Source organism: Lycium ferocissimum, chromosome 10, assembly GCF_029784015.1.
Source record: "Lycium ferocissimum isolate CSIRO_LF1 chromosome 10, AGI_CSIRO_Lferr_CH_V1, whole genome shotgun sequence".
NCBI classification, from domain to species: domain Eukaryota; kingdom Viridiplantae; phylum Streptophyta; class Magnoliopsida; order Solanales; family Solanaceae; genus Lycium; species Lycium ferocissimum.
Genome location: NC_081351.1, coordinates 30,445,081 through 30,463,828, shown reverse-complemented (window position 1 = coordinate 30,463,828; position 18,748 = coordinate 30,445,081). Strand labels below are relative to the sequence as shown.

General features: G+C 36.4%; 2 protein-coding genes and 1 pseudogene across 2 annotated transcripts; all 3 read right to left on the bottom strand.

Annotated features, from left to right (window-relative positions):
• Positions 1–1,775: 1,775 nt before the first annotated feature.
• On the bottom strand, positions 1,776–14,207 carry LOC132033327 (serpin-ZX-like; annotated as a pseudogene).
• A 1,676-nt stretch (positions 14,208–15,883) lies between these two features.
• On the bottom strand, positions 15,884–16,255 carry LOC132034794 (probable non-inhibitory serpin-Z9). The gene has a single exon (XM_059425152.1). It carries the CDS (start codon positions 16,253–16,255, stop codon positions 15,884–15,886), a length of 372 nt encoding a protein of 123 aa, XP_059281135.1.
• Positions 16,256–16,444: 189 nt separating this feature from the next.
• On the bottom strand, positions 16,445–18,171 carry LOC132034793 (serpin-ZX-like). Its single transcript, XM_059425151.1, has 2 exons — positions 17,917–18,171; positions 16,445–16,720 (listed from the first exon to the last, which is right to left on the bottom strand). Exons 1-2 carry the CDS (start codon positions 18,169–18,171, stop codon positions 16,445–16,447), a joined length of 531 nt encoding a protein of 176 aa, XP_059281134.1.
• Positions 18,172–18,748: the final 577 nt, after the last annotated feature.

The window sequence follows — 18,748 nt, the reverse complement described above, 5'->3', positions numbered from 1 at the left end:
AGCTATAGATAAATACAATCGAGTTGAATACATTTGACATGAATACGAAATGGTGAGTTGAATACACACGACTTGAATACTGAAAAAAAAATTTTGAATTTTTTTATTTCCGTATTCATGAATACTGACTAGGCCGTTTTATGAATACGACGAGCCATTTTTTGAATACAGCGGGGAAACTGTAGCTACGCAATGTAAATATTGAAACTGTAGCTATGGCAAATTTTAAACACACAAAGTGTAGTCATTTATGTAAAATTCCCATAATTTTACGTTGGGTTGATTTTAGCCGAACCCAATATAGATCATTTTAAAGTGATCTCCAACTTAGTTCAATACCAACCTAATCTAGCCCATTATTAAGATTTACTTAAGTTTGGGTTTATTATTTGAGATTTACTTTATTTTATTCTATGTATTCACTTCTATCTTATAAATTTGTGGTGTGTTTCATATGAAGGAAAATATTTTTCACGAACAAACATTTCCTCGAAAATATTTGCCACGAAAAATCCGCGAAAATATTTTTCAGGAAAAATATTTCTCTAGAAAAATGCGTCTCTAGAAAGGAGACCCATTCAAAAGAAACCGGGCGAATTTGGACGAGTTATGAACCAGACCATTTTTAGCTCATTTCAGTTCATTTTTTTGCGCGGAGTGCCCTTCTTTTGGGGTGGTCTTTAAATTTTGCCCCTCATATTTGTGGTCTTTAAATTATGCCCCTCATATTCTTTGGTCTTTAATTTTTGCCCTTCGCATTTGCAACTTTGAGCTTTCACGCCGAAATTATGAGGTTACGAGTTCGAACCCCCCGCTCAAGCATAAATTAAAAAAAAAATCGCAAGACAAGGTTTGGGTCGCGTGTATCTCTGGGACCGCATACTTTTGTTAAGGAATTACAAATTTTATCACGGACCGCATACTCATGCCTTGTAAAATGGAACTTGGCATAAAGTATGCGGTCCGTATAACTTTTGATAATTCCTTCACAAAGTTATGCCGGTGGGGGCATACTTTTAATGGGCAAATTTTTATGCGGACCGCATAAACTTGTGAAGGAATTATCAAAGTTATCTCGGACTAGCATACTTATGCCAAGTCCGCCCATAAGGCATAAGTATGCGGTGCGGCATAACTTTTGGTAATTCCTTCACAAATTTATGCGGTGGGGGCATACTTTTAATGGGCAAACTTTTATGCGGACCGGCATAAACTTGTGAAGGAATTATCAAAGTTATGCGGACCGCATACTTATGCCAAGTGCCTTTTAAGGTATAAGTATCCGGGTCCGGCATAACTTTGGTAATTCCTTCACAAGTGTATGTCGTTGGGGGCATAGCGAAATTTAACTCTGCCTTGCGATTTTTTTTAAATTTTTGACTGCGTGTGGGTTCGAACCTGGAACCTATGGGTTTTAGCCGAAGGGCAAAATTTAAAGATTTCAAATATGAGGGGAAAAATTTAAAGACCACCCCAAAAGAAGGGCAATTCTGCGAATCAAGTAACTTTGGGTCAATGTTAGCCCAACTCATTTATTACCTTATTCCATTTTGATTGGGCCAATTTCAGCCAACCCACCCATTTGACACCTACATCATCACATTAAGCTTGATCCTCAGAAGATTGCGTTCATACACAAGAAGGAACAGAGGAAGTGAACACATGTAACACTCACTTTCAACAAGTAAGTCAAGATATGTTTATTTATTTATCGGATAATTGATTGAAACACGAAGAGTTGAGATTGAAGCACGTAGCTTGAAAAGTAAGCCAACTTCTTCGTGTGCAAATATAGAATATGGAGAAAGCTCAGAAAGAAGAGGACCAAATATTGTTCGTAGCCTAACAAGAGAATCAATGCATTCTGTCTAACAAGAGAATCAATACATTCTGTCTCCTAATAGTAAATAAGAGTGATATTATGGCGTCCGAATTAAGCAAATAGTTACGTATTCTTTTTTATGGTGTATTGGTATAACATAAATTCTTCTTTTTTTTTTTTTTTTTTTTTTTCTTCCTCTGAAAATTGTTTTACCTTACAAAATAATTTTCCAATTTTTTTCGGTCTGACCTTCCATTTTGTTGAATGTATCAATTCATATATATGAATTATGTAAAAGAATAGACATGTCCTTTCTCATTATAGGTATAACTTATAAGGAGGTAATGTCAGATGTCTCCTTCCTCCTTGTAATTTAATCTTCTGATGTACCAAAAACGTCGACCTATGAATTAATCTGAATTTGGAACCTAGGTCGTTACAAGAAAAAGAAAAAGCTATAAAAAAAAAAAAAAAAATTAAATTAATCAAAATCGTAAGTCACTCTTGAATACGGTATCAGGTCAAAGTGCATTAAGCAAAATCATTCTTTGTTGCTTGAGTAGGCTAACCAGCAAGAGGATTCAACACGCTCCCGGTGAACAACACCACTCTAGTAGATTCGTCTCTTATAAGGAACAGGAATGGATGGTCCGCAACAAAATCTTCTGGCTCCTCAACTATAAAGCAGACCGGTATTGAACGTACAGCAGTAACAGCTGCAGCTTCGGTTCCTTCTTCATTTACCTCAATGAAGGACTGCTGAAACATCTCTAAGACAAATAGCTTCTCAGCTTGAGCGGAATCCACCATCTTTTTGAGACCACCACCCAGTGACGGACCCAGGATTTTACACAAGTGGGTTCAATTATTAAATATGGATCAATGATGATAGTCAATATTCTAAATAGCATCGAGCAGAACAAGCTAAATTTTCCCTTTAATTGATCTTTTTTGTTAATAATGTAATTTAAAGTAGTTATTCTAAATTGACACTCTTTTTTCTTTTAAAAAGGCGAGCAAATTTTTTTCTCACAAAGTACCAATTTACATTTTCTTAAAGCTATCTAATTTAAAAAATTTACTTCAACAAGAATCTAAAATTTATTAAATTTAGGAAATATAACAAAATTATTTATAATCATCAATGTTTTTATCTCAGAACAAAAGACAATACAAAAGAGATTTAAACTAAACAAAACTAATTAACAAGATTAAGAAAACTAACAAACTCAATATAAAATTAGTTGCATCTTTTAGCAATAAATCATGAAAAAGAGTACTAAAATTCAATTTATAAAAGGATTAATATTTTTTTGAAGTAATATAGATTTTAGAATTTTGTTTATTGAATTTGAGGAAAAAAAAAATATAAAAGGTGAAATAGAAAAAAGAAATTCAATATGAAAGTTAGCTAGTTGACTAACATTAACTACTATTGTTGGCCTTTTTTTGGTTTTCCGTAACATGATTGGACAATTGGCCTACCATATACTGAACACCAAAAGCAACAAAAAAAAAAAAAAAAAAAAAAAAAAAAAAAGTAATGCCAAATGGATTCGATCCTAGATCCACAACATGGTCTTGAACCCACTTCACCGTTGCACCAGTGCCAACTCTTGCAGTAAGAGGATTCAAATTTTTTATATAGTCAAATTTAACGATAATTTTCCCTATATGAACAGTAAAGTTACCGATGAAGTGGGTTCAGTTGAATCCACTTGACACCACGTGGGTCCGCCCCTGCCACCACCAGAGAAAGGCAATGTGGCAATGTGAGGCCAAGTCCCTTTAGAACATTAGAAACTTCAAACCCAAAAGTTGTTTTGAATTTACGGATAAGAAACCTGCCTACTCTGACTTTTGTAGATGGAACGTGGTGATTTAAGCATCCAGGTTTCGAACTGATTTTGTCCATTAAAGCTGGTAATCCATCATTTGCATCTGGGAGAGTTATATACATGCAGAACCGACGCATGTCCATGCCCTTTTTATAGTGAAGCCGCAACACTTCATAGCCCTTAAAGACTCTTATGTATTGCTTCTTGCTGCTAGTCATGAAGGGTGCTCGAATAGACCCTCCATTGAGGAGATGAAATTCATGGTCTTTCGTTTCTAAAGCATTGAATTTCTCATCCCATAGTCCTTTAAAATAAAGGGCATTGGCTAAGATGAGCCTTGTCTCGTTGTCGACTGCGTGGCAAGGAAGAATCTGTTTGATGAGACCATTTGTCTTCTCTCTGGCCCACTTATTGACTTCGTCAGCAACTTCATTAGCCTTATGTGAAGAAGTAAAGTTGATTTTTTGGAGGTACAAAAAATCTTAGATATTTAGTAAGGGATCTTGAATAGTCTAGTGTAGGATCTTGGATAATTATCTTAAAGAAAAATCTAGATATTCTAAAGTAGTGTTAGAAGATAAGGCTAACTAGATATTTTGTAGATATATCTAGATAATTCTATCTAGAACCATCCCTAGACAAGTATAAACAAGGGTATAAATAGGGGTGGCCTTAGTCATTTGTAACCAAGCCAAGCCAACCCAATTGAAAATCATTCAAGCCAATTCAAGAGAGTCTTCTTCCATTTCAAAGTTCTCCTTTCTATAGCTTCCTCTTCTTTAGTTGAATCTTCCGATCTTAGTAACGATCTTGGGCTAGCAGAAGTTTTCTCCGATTTACTTTTCTTCTGCTATATTTCTCTACATGGTATCAGAGCCATAGCCGTAGATTGGCTTCTAGGTTTTATTTCAAGATCGGGTTAGTGGTAGATTCAACTGGTTTCTAAATGGATTTGAGCGGTCGTGTTAATAGACCAGGGATGGAGTTGTTGAATCAGTCCAATTACAAGGTGTTAGAACCCGTATTTTTGTACATTGGAATAATCCGGATTAATTATGATAAGTTAAGGACAAAACTATTTTCGGGATACAAAGTCGGGATTTTTGACTTTCGATTTTATTTTGAGATATAAGTTGTGCATGAATTTATTGGTATAGAACAATTAGGAAAATTTGGGACCAAAAGTGATAAAATTGGAAGTGGAAAATCATCCACAACTTTGTGTCATCTTTTGAGTGGAACAACACATTGTGTGGGCCAATAACAATAAGAGATATTTTAGGGACTTAAAAGATGACCACTTAGTCATCTTTCTCTCATTTTCACACTCCCACACTTAGAAAATTAAAACAAGAAGTTGAGGAACCAAAAGTCATGGCTCTCGGCCAAGACCATGGAAAATCAAGATCTTTTTGAGCCACTCTAAAAATATTTCTTGGGTACAAATCAACTAATTAGAGGTCCCTAAGTAACTTGGAAGCATTGTTGGATGATCAAGTCCTTCATTCAAGAGATTGCAAACCCTAACCCTTTGTGGAGTTGAAGAAGAAAGGTAAGTATGATCTTGTTTATTGTGTTGTGAACATTTTATTCATGTTGTAGTATGTTAATATGGATGGAAATCATGAAATATGGTATGTTGGAAGTAGGTTGTGGGATGGGTGTGTTGGCCGTGTGAAGTGGGTGTGTGTTGTGTGGTGTTGAGTTGATAAATTAGTTCCTTGTAGCTTGTTGATTATTGTAGGGTGAAGAGATAGACTAGAACCATCTAAATGTGTATATGTATAGATGTGGGTGTGGCCGTATATATGGCCCCAATGTATGTCGAAGATCGCATTAATATCGCCTCGCGTTTTAGTTGTCGTCAATATGAATTCTAGTTTGGAAACGAGCATTTAATGACTTAAGATTGATGTTGAGATTGTGTGGGCTGGTTTAAGGCCTATTGTGCGTGTTGACACCCAATTTTGTCCCTCCTTTATTCCAATTTATTTCCTTGGGCTTTTAAATTAATTAAATCTAAATATTTTATTTTCGCTACTATTTACTGCTATTAATATCATTACTTTCATTTACTATTTTCTATCAACATTACTTTCGTTACTTTATCACAAATCTTTTAATAGCTCATCATCGTTTCATTTTCGGATTTTGCGCTCGTTACAATTAATCTTACTTTATTAAATCCTTTAATTTCTACTAATTATTATTTACCTTCACATAATATATCTTGTACTAGTTACAAAATAATAGCCCAATTCGTGATTACCCTTCCAAAATCGAAATTTCATTTATTTAATTACCCACCAAATCGACTTTATTTAATTGAATTCGGACCAGCCCAATACCCATTGGAAGGCCACCCGACCCGGCCCATTGCAATTAAACCCCTAAAATCTCTTCTCTTTCTCCTTTCAGCCGTCCTTCTCCTCATCTTCATCTCTCTCTCTCCTCTCGGCCCTCGCTCCCCTCTCTCTCTTTCTTTCTCTTTCATTTCTTTCCCTTTCCAAACCAAGAAATAAAATGCTTTCGACCATGGCAGAGTCAAACCTGCCCATTCTCATGCAATACCTTCTTCCCTCCTTGTCATCTCCTCTCTCCTCCATCCATTTTTTAGCCAAAAGTTTAGTCCCTTTTACCGTTCCATTTCCGTGTCTCCCATTTCCGCATAACAACGACCCACGGATTCGCTTTTGCTCGTCGTTGACGGAGAAAGGACCTTCATTTTCTCACTACAAACACAACCAAATCTCAAAGAAACGAGAAAAATCGGATCATTTTCGGTAACACCCGAATCAAAGCACGTGATTTGCTAGATTCAAACGGTTCTTTTAGGTTTTGTTTGGAGCCAAAATCGTGAGTTCAAAAAAACTGAAACCCTAGTCTTTCTACCTATAAATACATCTTAAGTTCTGAGCCGAAAAGGGGACAACGATCGGAGACGAGTATTTTCTATCAAAGTCTTGAGTTTTCTTTCCGAACCCTGACTTGCATTGGAAATTCCGGAGACAAACGGAATTTCCCTTTTTCAAGCTTTAGTATACTGTTCTGTTTTATATTGGATTTTCGATTCGAAAGACTTCGTCGGGTTCGAGCATAAATCCGAGACATCGATACCCAGTTCACTGCACACGCAAAAGTACACCGGAGCCGAAGAGTTTCGTTTTGAGACTCGACGACACCTCATACGGAGCCCGCATGTCATCCATCATCGACGCTCCCTTACATTGCCCAAGCAACATATTGAAGAGCATTCCTATAACTTGTGAAAGTCGAAGTTACTTTCATCACTTTTTTTTCGTTGTCATCTTTGCTTATACGTCGGTGTGATTGAGATTGCCATGTGATTAATCTTTATGTGTCTTGTATGTGTGACTTCGGAACATGACTAACTGTTTGAGACCTAAGATATTATAATTTATCGCCAAGTTTCATCTAAGGCTTGCTTTAGTCAACAACAGGCTAGTTACTATTTTACATGGGATATAATATTTAGGTATAAGGAAATTGAACATGCAAATAGTTATTTATGTTGTTACGAACTTTATCCTTTATGAATTCGGGTAAATGTTTTCGTTAAAAATCGTATTGCATAAAGCAGCTATCACTTTCTCCGGTCTAACTTCCTTTGAATATAAACGATTTTTCGTGTCACTAATTCAAGGCTATACTTTTTATTAAAACAAATAAGTTGTTAAAATTCAAAAGGTGCGACGTTATTTGCAAAGATTCTGCCTATATGTCTTTTGTAAAATAGCCTTTCCTTAAAATTATTTATAAAACTTTATCTTTAAAGGCATTATTATACTTCCATCTATAACTTTAGCGATACCTACAAAGCTATTTTCTTTTCTATAATATTATATTTACACTTAGCCTAATTAAATTTAAGTCCTACGGATTAACCATCATTAGTGGAACTTAGAGGATGCCTAACACCTTCCTCTAGGTTAGTTGAACCCTTACTTAATTTTGGTTTCGTAGACTTTAAATCAACTTTAGATAATTACTTTAATTAACCTTTGGTGCCCTAATTCACCATAAATAATTAGGTGGCGACTCAACTTTAATTAACCCTTAATTACCGGGATGTTGTAAACTATTTTGACCCCGGTTAAAATAGGGTATAACAGTGCGTTGATGTAATTTGTATATTTTATGAAAATGATATCGTTATATTGTGGATTGTGATACAAAACATGACTTGAAAATGAGGAAAGTAAAAAGGGGCATTTCTCGGCTAGGGGGATGTTTTGTGATGAATTTCATGGTCGTTTTGTGATGAATTTTATGGTTCGTTTGGGCTGCTTGTTATAAATTTCATGGCTGTTTTGTAGTGACATTTTGGGGGCGTTTGTTGTAATTTTCGTGGTCGCTCTTGTTGAGTCGAAATGCAGGGGATTATAGTTATGATTATGTACAATATATGTAGTATATTTGTGGGATACGGGTACATTCATGATGGCTGAGCTAACATTGAAAAAGGGGCTGGATAAACATAAGGAATTAGTGTATTAATCACTTTGCTGTGGTGGTTGTTGTTGCTGATTTTGAGCGAGTTAAATTCTCGGGATAGCCTGTTTACAGGGGAAATTCTGCCGAATTTTCTGTAGAATTTAAAGAATAGTTGGAATGAATGGCTTAAGTGCCCTTAGCTAATGTTTGGTATTCGTTGGCGTATTTGTAGACCTTGGGGAGCCCGAGGCGTAGATTGGGATTGACGTAGATTGGCTATCTTGGGGTGCGTACGAGGTATGTAAAGTAACCTTTCTTTTTGGCATGCCTTAGTTAAAGTAGGCTATGATACAAGCTCTAGGAAACTCTACTCTCAAAATCCGAGCTTGTTTATGATTCGCTTGTGTTTCCTTGGTATTCTTGTGCTCATATGCCATAACATTGATCCTTATATCCTTGGAATTCACAATTTGTAAAGATGTCATGAAAGTCGATTTTTGGTTTTTAAAGCTTATTCTTTAGCCGATTCCAAAAGTTCAAACGCTCATAACTTTCTTAAAAGCTCGGATTGCTTTGAAATTTTCGTAGGAGTTTGTATGATATAGAATGAGTATGTTTTTCATAGGCGGGCCCAGCTCGGGTCTATACCCGTCTGTGGGTCCCGCGACGCCCTTTTATGTAATTTCGATAACTTTTGAAAGGAAATGTTGTAATTATTATTCCGATTTCAAATATGACTATTTTACTTATCTTTTGGATTATGACCATGATTTTATGCATATGATTTTTATACGTTTCTATTTGATTTGTTCCCGAGCGACGTTCGGAGGAAAACTTGATGTGACTATTATCCTGATTTCAAATACGGTCAGTTACTTGACTTTTGAGTTTATAATAATGATTCGATAACATATGATGACCTTAGATTTCACGGGCGGGCCCGGATTGGGTTGACGCTCGTCCGTGGGTCCCGCGACTTTTCTATGTTTGATTCCAACGACCTATTTTTTTTTTTTTTTTAAAAAGAACTACATGTGGCTATGATTTCAACCCCCGAGCATGATTACTTAAGCGTTGTCGAGTTTGAAATGAAGATTTCTATGCATATGAATTTGGTACGTAACCATGGGTTCCGAGGTCCATACGATATGTGATAATAGGATGGTATGATGATTCTATACACCGAGACCCTCACTAGAGGGACGGGACACGCTTATGTATATGATGATGACATGATTCTATACACCGAGACCCTCATTAGAGGGCCGGACACGCTTATACACCGAGTCCCTCACTGTAGGCGGGGACACGCTATATGTATGTATATATGAGAGGATGATATGATCTTACTTACCGAGTCTCTCGCTAGGCCGGGACACGCTATATGTATACGTACATGTGTAGAATGATTGTCCGATTGGTATATGATATGAACATGTATGAATTATGTTACGAAGGTAAGTTTTGCGGGTTTCGGTTACCGTATTCACGGATCTTACTCCTTATTTAAAAGCACGATTCTCGCCTATTTTATTTTCTCGCTCGCTTTTACTCGCTCGCACATATTCCGTACCGACCCCCTTCTTCGGGGGGGGCCGCGTTTCATGCCGCAGTACCGACGCACGCCTTGGTGATCCACCGGTTTAGGACACCCTCTTCTCGCTACTTGAAGTGCTCCCCTTATTTCGAGCCTACTTTTGGTATATATTCGTCCGTTGCATTATATATGTTTGTTCATGGGCACGGCGGGGCCCGTCCCGTCATATGATTCCGTCGGTACGGTAGTGTCCGTGGACATGTTTTGTGGGTTGTGCCTACTCGTACGGTTGTGTTTGTATATGTTGTGTTTGGGCGATTCCATTCGCCGCGGCACCTTGTCGGCCCGCATATGTATATATGTCGTTTTGTTCCCCCGCGTGGCCTTTGTTGGTATTTTCGTCGCATGTGGTTATTTTGGATAGTCCGTAAAACAAAGGAAACTCGCCGAAATTTTTTCCGGAAATTATATAAATTTGCAACTCAGCCTTGTCGGCTTCTGTTATATTCCTGTATGTGTTCGATATCATCAGATTGGTGCGTTTGGGTGCCCAGATCGGGCACTAGTCACGGCCTACGGGGTTGGGTCGTGACACAAGGTATGAAAGACATGTATGGAGTCATACCTTGTGGGTGAGGATTTGTGGGATGTTGTCAATGGAAGTTACACAAGTCCTCCTTCTGAAGGATCGGAAAATAGCAGCGCATACAAGAAGTGGAAGCAGATTAATGCGAAAGCGGAGTTCATCCTAAAGAGGTCCATTTCTCACAACTTGTTTGATCATATTATTAGGTGCAAATCAGCTCATGAGATATGGAGGACCCTCGATCGACTGTTTAACAAGAAGGATGAAGCCCGACTACAGATATTGGAGAATGAATTGGCGAACACCACTCAAGGTAATCTATCTATTGCTGAGTACTTTTTGAAGATTAAGAATTTATGTTCAGAGATCTCTTTATTAAACCCCGACGAGGCTATCTCTGAAGCACGAATGAGAAGAATTATCATTCGTGGTTTGAAGTCAGAATATATTCCTATTGTTACATGAATCCAAGGATGGGCTCAACTACCATCCTTGGAGGAGTTTGAGAATTTGTTGTCATCACAGGAGCTACTAGCCAAACAGATGACTAGTGTATGTTTAAAGAAGGGGAAATGCTCTCGTAGCCGACAAGAGGAACTTCAAAGGAAAAACATTCACAGATACGCCACACTCCCGATTTCAAAATGTTTCCAGCTTGCCAGAAAAGGAGGGAGAGTCTACTAATAACTATAAGAAGACTCCGAAGTGTTACCAGTGTGGTAAAATAGGACACATAAAAAGATATTGCCGAACAAAAGAGAGTAACATGGCTCAAGTTGAGAAAGCTGCTGAAGAAGAAGAGGACTGGGAAGATGCTTCGTAGCTGAGGCTCGAGTAGTAGATGCCCTGGCTTCTTTCAATTTCGAAAGAGACTGGATCATGGATTCAAGAGATAATACGGTTCATCACATGGAGAAGGAAGGCATTGGTGTCATCAACAAAAAGCAAGAAGATTCCAAAGACGTTCAGACTAGTGACGTGGTAGCTGCTACCGAAGAAATCGAGCAGACCCTGAAACTGGTAATAAAAGTATGGACATAGAGGGTATTGAAGTAGAACCTCAGCATGAAGTGTCTGAAACTATATATGACAATGGGGACCATTTCGGAGAAAGCATTGAGGGAGTTGTAGTGGAAGTTGAAGTCTCTGGTCAATCATCTGCCGTATCAGAGTCAATCACTAGCTCAGATCAAATACTAGAAGCAGATGGAGAAGCCGACGGTCAAATAAATGAAGAGGTTGACCTTGAAGGATCAATTTCATATGGAGATACAAGCAGTATGATTTTTGGAAGCTCTGAAGATGCCAAACAATTTATTGAGGAGCTGGAAAGGGAATGTAATGGTGGATCCTATGTTGGTGTTGAGTCTTCGAAGGGTATTCATGGTCAGATCGTCATCGACTCAGATGGTTCTCCAGATAACACAATTGTCAAGGAGCTAAGAGAAAGGGGGAGTCTGGAAACTCAAGAACGTAAAACTCAGCATGGAGATGATTCACGTGATTCGCAAAGGCCAAAAAGAAATATTGTTAAGCCAGCTCGCTATAACGATGAAAAATTTGCCGGTACGTATTCATGCTTCTTTGCAGGCCCAATTAATGGCGGAAAACCTTCGTCATTTGAAGAAGCAAGAGGAGACAGGAAAGTATGTCTGAGATCTTCACCAAGGCACACCCAAAAGCTTCGTCTGAGTTCTTCTGCAACAAGCTCGGGGTAGTTTCCAAAAAATTTAAGGGGGAGTGTGAAGAAGTAAAGTTGATTTTTTGGAGGTACAAAAAATCCTAGATATTTAGTAAGGGATCTAGAATAGTCTAGTGTAGGATCTTGGATAATTATCTTAAAGAAAAATCTAGATATTCTAGAGTAGTGTTAGAAGTAGGGGTGGGCGTTCGGTTTTTCGGTTCGGTTTTATCAAACTTCGGTTTGGCTATTTCGGGTTCGATTTTTTGAAGGTGGACACCGAACACCGAACCAAACTAGTTCGGTTCGGTTCTTTCGGTTTCGATTTTTTAAAGTTCGGTTCGGTTCGGTTTCGATTTTTTCAATTCGGTTTTTTTGATATAATATTAGAAGAGATTCCATTGACACTAATTCATATTCTCAAAAGTAATAAAACATAAAACTGATAAATTGAAATCAAAATTAAACAAACAGGATACACAAGAACAGAAAACTATAATCATGACATAGGATTACTAGGTGTTATATATATACCGTAAGAATAATTAAGAAAACACATAAAGGACATACATTAATCCTAAAGAGACATCCTAGTTACCTTTCTTTGTTAAGGATATTTGATTTTTTTCAATTGAAGTGGGAAATTAGGGATACAAATGCAAAAGAGGACTTATTACAATTGGGTTTTTTTGCTTTACACTTAATGGGCCTAGACTATTTTAATTCTTTTTTGGATAATGTATTAAATTTCGGTGCGCGTTCGCTTTTTTCGGTTTGGTTTTATCAAACTTCGGTTCGGCTATTTCGGTTTCGATTTTTTTACGGTGGACACCAAACACCGAACCAAACTAGTTCGGTTCGGTTTGTTGAAGTTTCGGTTCGATTCGGTTCGATTTTTAGATTTTCGGTATTTATGCCCAGCCCTAGTTAGAAGATAAGGCTAACTAGATATTTTATGGATATATCTAGATAATTCTATCTAGAACCATCCCTAGACAAGTATAAAAAGGGGTGGCCTTAGTCATTTGTAAACAAGCCAAGCCAAGCCAACCCAATTGAAAATCATTCAAACCAATTCAAGAGAGTCTTCTTCCATTTCAAAGTTCTCCTTTCTATAGCTTCTTCTTCTTTAGTTGAATCTTCCTATCTTAGTAACGATCTTGGGCTAGCAGAAGTTTTTTCTAATTTACTTTTCTTCTGCTATATTTCTCTACACCTTAATCAAATGTCAAGACAAACAGAGAAACAGAGAGTACAAGAGAATTAGCACATATACATACGCTAAAAGCTTACTACCATTCAGCAGATTGATAGATCAAGCACACCATAATCTGAAATTAGTTGGCATAACTATATGAATTATCTGTATCATTTGCAGTTATATTCATATCCATGGAACCGACCACAGCAAGACAAATGTCATGAAAGAATTCAATAGCAAAGAGTTGGTTGTTTGGAGGATTGTTACCAACTGTATTGTTACTTTACATACAATATTTGTTTTGATTGGTACTTCAATTTACTGTATTGCATTGTTAAATTTGTTGTTACCAACGGATTTGATGTGACCGTGTTGTGAATATAGTAAGTTATTAAACTCATGCAACTCCTAGTGAAATTATTCAAAAACAAGATATTAACAATATAAACATCAACAATAAGTACAAGCATAATAAATGTAAGGGCATAATGTAAAAGAGAACAATGTTTATGGTAGAGTATGCATACAGTCAAACGAAACAACCAAACAATAAAGATTTTTTTCTTTTGCCCCAACAATAAGATGTTAAACCACAACAGACAATAGTAGTTCTAAAAGTTGTATTAGAAGAACTATACAATACAGTATAAAACAATTATTATGAAACGAGGGGTAACGACCATCCAAACAAGCTGAAGGACTAACCTTGTTCCGAAAATCAACAGATTTTGAAGCAGCCTTGTAAACTTTCTTTACAATCTTCTTAAAAGAAGGCCTAATAGGCGTTGATCGGTTGATCCAAACACCATTAGCAACGGACAAAATCGGACCTCCAAAGGGGCTTCCATCAGCAAAAACGTTAGTGACGATATGAGAATACAGAGAATTGAGGTCATCAATGGATTTAGACTTGAGGAAACAGAGCAGTTGGTCCCTTTGAGCCGGCGGCAATTTGGCCAAGAATTATTTGAATTGACAGAGGAGAGAACACCAGGTTCGAATTGCCTTTAATTTCTTCCATCAAAACGTGTTTAGTTAGCATGAAAGAAACGTCCGTTTGGTTGGTGACGAACTCTGTCATGTCCATATTTGATTGCGAAGAAGAAGATGATTGAAGGTGAGTGAGTTTTCTTTTTCTTTTTCTCATGGCTTCATCCATGGTTTCAAAGTTGAAAGCGTAGCAATAATTTGATGTGAACTTTTTTCTTGTAGTTAGCACGTACATGTGGTTTTAAATTGATCTTGATGAAACTATTGAGAATATTGCACGTTAAATAAGAATATAGTTTCTTGTAGATCAAGTTTAGAAGTTTTAGTTTATTTAGGAGATTGTAATTATGAGGTTGAGTACGATTTTTTTAACCTAGAATTGGAGATTTGATACATGTTTTTACCTAACTTAGGAAGATTTTTCTTCTTGGGTTTGAAGTGCTATTTTTCACTTTTCACCATTAGTAAGCTTTAGATGACATGATTCCACATACCCCTGTATAATATGTTAACCAATATGTGAACATATAAAGGACAGAAACATGGATTCTTACCCTCACTTCAATTTTCGTATATAATGTTAATCCTCATTCCGTTATAAAGCCCTAAAAATGTTAAGTTTTTGAACTCTTATTTGGTATACTCTTTAGCACGAATAAATCTAAAAAGGATGGACTTATACACTGATGAAGAAGTCCATATTAATCAATTGTTGGTAGTTCAGTAAAATTCATAAACACATGAACGGAACATATTTTCCCATATCTAATTTTACTCGCACCCAATATTTACATCAACTTAAAGGTTAACAATTCAAGCAACTTAGTATTACAGTACTGAGATCACCCTCAGAGAAAGGTAACATAAGACCAAGTCCCTACAGAATTTTGAAAGCTTCAATTCCAAAAGATACCTTTACGTTTTTTAACATAAATGTGCTTCTCAATGAATCTAGGTTTTGAACTGATTTTGTCTATTAAAGCAGGTAGTCCATTATATGCATTAGGAAAAAAACAAGTACTCGGAGAAGTTGCTCTTATTATCATTGCCTTGATGATATGGACGAATCAAACTTTGAAACCATTAAATTCTTTAACAAATTGCTCTGTTTCCCTGGTCATGAAGGTTGCACGGACAGAGCTACCATTGAGGAGGTGGAACTCATTGTCCTCCGTTTTCTAGCTAAGTTTTGATTCGAAGCATAAATATATATATTTAAATATTCACAGATATTAACGATACATGGTGAAGGATAAATATGATAAGAAGTTTGTATTTTAGTGATATTTTGTTAATATTAGAGGTTGACATCGATTTCCTTCCAATTATTAGTTGAAGCAAGTGATATTTGAGTAAGATCGAGTGTTAATATTTGTAAAGAAAAACGAGTTTCACTCATAAGTCACAAACATATTTCCGCTTCTTTTTTTTTTGTTGGAATTATATCGTTTAAACTATCCAAAAAAGGTGAATTGTGCCAACTTCCTTCACAATACCGTATACTTACCAACACCTTTAAAGGTTCTTTTGGACAACTCAAGGTCACACTTCATCACTTGTACGTACACACATAAGACAAACATGTGCATCTCTTAAACCAGCATTTGTAATAATAACCAAATAAGTTCTACCTCTGAAAAAGGTCTGCATGAACACTGAAATCATCCACTCAGTTTCATCAACACAATACTGAGAACCCAAGCCCTCAAAGTTTTTAAACAAATACTAGCAATTTTAAAAAAGAACAACTCACATGCCTCTTTTTTGTCCTTATTAATCATCCGAATCCGAATCACTTGATGAAACATCATCTGAATGGTCATTCGATGGATTCAGTAGAGCTCCAGTGAAAAGCACCAATTTTGAAACCTCTTCCCTTATCATGAACAAGAAAGGGTGATCTGCTACAAATCTCGGATGAGGTTTTATTACATCATACAACGGAAATCCCAAGTCATCATCCGACTCCTCAGTGACAGCTGCTGCCTCAGTACCCTTCTCATTTACTTCAATAAATGCTTTTTGTAATATTCTCTTTATAAAGAATGGCCCCTTAGGTTTCACGATCTCTGTTATCTCTGTGCATGTTTTACTGAAAGGCAGAGTCAATCCCATTTCCTTCATTGTTTGTTTCACTTGTTTCATTGCAGTGTGCGAGAATTTGAACTTTGGGATGTAGAATGCATCGAGTGATTCATACCGAAGCCTGAAGTTTTGGGTAAAGAATTTCGGATTGGAATTCACTTTTTCCAATAAGCTACGCACCCAATCTTTTTCATTTGGAAGGAAGATAAACATAGAGAACTCTTTTTTATCATCTTTTTTTCCAATTTCTTATGGAATTTTAGCAGCTTGATAGCCTTCAAATGATCCATAGGAATAATCGTAGCAGCCAGTCATGAAGGGAACTGAGATTTTGTCACCGTTGAGTAGGTAAAAGTCTTTGTCTATGGTGCGTTCTTGATCAAAGTTCCATGTACCTTTAAAATACAGGGCATTGGCGAAAAGGACTGTTGTTTTATTATTGATGTGGTTGGGCTTTAGAATTTCGGGGATCAAGCCTTTTGATGCAATGTTAGCCCATAAGTTAACTTCTTCTACCACCTCTTCCTGCAGCATAATGAATTCATTGTGTTCATTTGCTATGCACAAATCCATGCATAAATTAATATTAAACTAAATCTCTTTATGGAATTCAGCATTGTACACGAAATAGCTTGCAGATAAGGTAAAAAGGTTGACATGGGAACCTAAGAGTATGGTATATCGATCCAAGAAATTGGTCTTAAAACTATGGGAAAGTACGCGGTTCAAATTCCAGCTGAAGTGATCTTCTCATTTGACTAAGCTTTGGTAGGCAAAGATACCTGAAGGTGGAAGGACACAAGTACCAGAATAATACTCGAGGTGCACCGAAAACGGACTACTAGTTCCAATTAAGGAAGAGTATTTCTAGCTCTTAATAATTACAAATAGTTTGCTGAAATAATGTCTATGATAATTCAGAGACCAAAGAACATGCCTTTGTGGGATTAGTGATTCTGATCATCAAGAAACATCTTTCAAGCGGTTAAAACAACCAACGAAAATCAACATGAAGCAGCTGATTTCACAAGGTCTCCAGACGGGCAGATGCAACATTCAGGCACTAGGTTCATCTGAACCCGTTATTTTAGACGCGGAGCACAAATTTATGTGTAAAAATTTACTAAAATTACAATGAAGAATAAGTCTCAACCCATAAAATTAAGAATACAACGGGTTCAATGCTAAGAACCTTAATCCTAGATCCGTCCGCCTCTGCCTAGACAGACACCAACGAGATCCAAGAGTAACAAAATTATCATTTGTGATTCAGTGCTTCTAAAATTTGGCGAACTTGTTTCAAGAACTATTTTCAACTAAACACCAATAAAAATAATATTTCACTTTCTTCAAATCTTTTACGGAAAGGCCACCTAAATTAGCACTAACACTTTTAATGGTTATTGAGCACTTGAATTTAGTCTATGTCCCTCTTCCACTTCCTTGAAATTATTTAGACGACGTACCAGTGAAATAAAAAAATTTAAGGCAGATATATTTGACACTATAACATCAAGGTATTAAAAAAAAAAAAAAAAAAAAAAAATTAAATCAGCAACTTTCTGTCCTCTTTTTGATTTCTAGGATATAATGCTGATTCAGGCGATTTAACTCAGTCTAGAGAAGAGAAAAAAAACAAATCTCAAAGATAACTAACGTAACGAAAACACCAATAATATAAAAGAAAATTAAAGCTTCAAAAGATTAAACAGAGCACTCACCTTGCGTTTAAAATCAACAACTTTAGGCTCAGTTTTATAGAGAGTATTGGCTAATTGTTTGAAAGAGTCTCTCAGTTTATGTGTATGAGCCACCCACATTCCATTAACGAAACTCAAATCAGGGCCACCATTAATATTGCTCTCAAGAACAGCAGCCATATTTAAGAACTTGGACTTTAAATCATCAATATCGCTGGCACCGAGAAACTGAAGGTTCTGATTCAATGTATTTCCCTTTGCTCCGGCTGCTGTCATGCTCAGTACGGCATGGAAAATTAGTGGAGACAATAATATGTTAGTATTACAATTTTTATTTATTTTAACCTCCTTTTGAATCTCCTTTAGAAGAATATGACTAGTCACTTGAGCACAAGAATCAAACTTCTCTTCTTTTTGAAGCAAGTGATATTTGAGTGAGAGTGTTAATATTTGTAAAGAAAAACGACTTTCACTCCCAAGTAACAAACATATTTCCGCTTTTTTTTTTTTTTTTTTTTTTAGAATTATATCGTTTAAACTGTCCAAACTAAATAGGAGAGATGAATTGGGCAACTCAAGGTAACACTTCATCACTTGTACGTAAACACATAAGACAAACATGTGCATCTCTTAAACCAGCATTTGTAATACTCCCTTCGTTCCATAATAAGTGTCACCTTAGCCAAAAAAATTTGTCTCATAATAAGTGTCACCTTAGGATACTAAGACATAAATTGGCTAGTTTTTTTCAATTCTATCCTTAAAGAAAAACTGACAAATAACATCTAAATGATGATTGGAAAAGCCACATAGTAACTTTATATGGTTAGATTCTCAATATCAAAAAATTTAC

What these genes read in the sequence shown, in the direction of transcription:
- LOC132034794 (XM_059425152.1), bottom strand. Translation starts at nt 16,255, where the DNA reads ATGAAACAAGTGAAACAAACAATGAAGGAAATGGGATTGACTCTGCCT.
- LOC132034793 (XM_059425151.1), bottom strand. Translation starts at nt 18,171, where the DNA reads ATGACAGCAGCCGGAGCAAAGGGAAATACATTGAATCAGAACCTTCAG. An exon ending in TTGTTGATTTTAAACGCAAG is followed by an intron (nt 16,721 to 17,916) that starts GTGAGTGCTCTG and finishes ATTATGCTGCAG; the next exon opens with GAAGAGGTGGTAGAAGAAGT.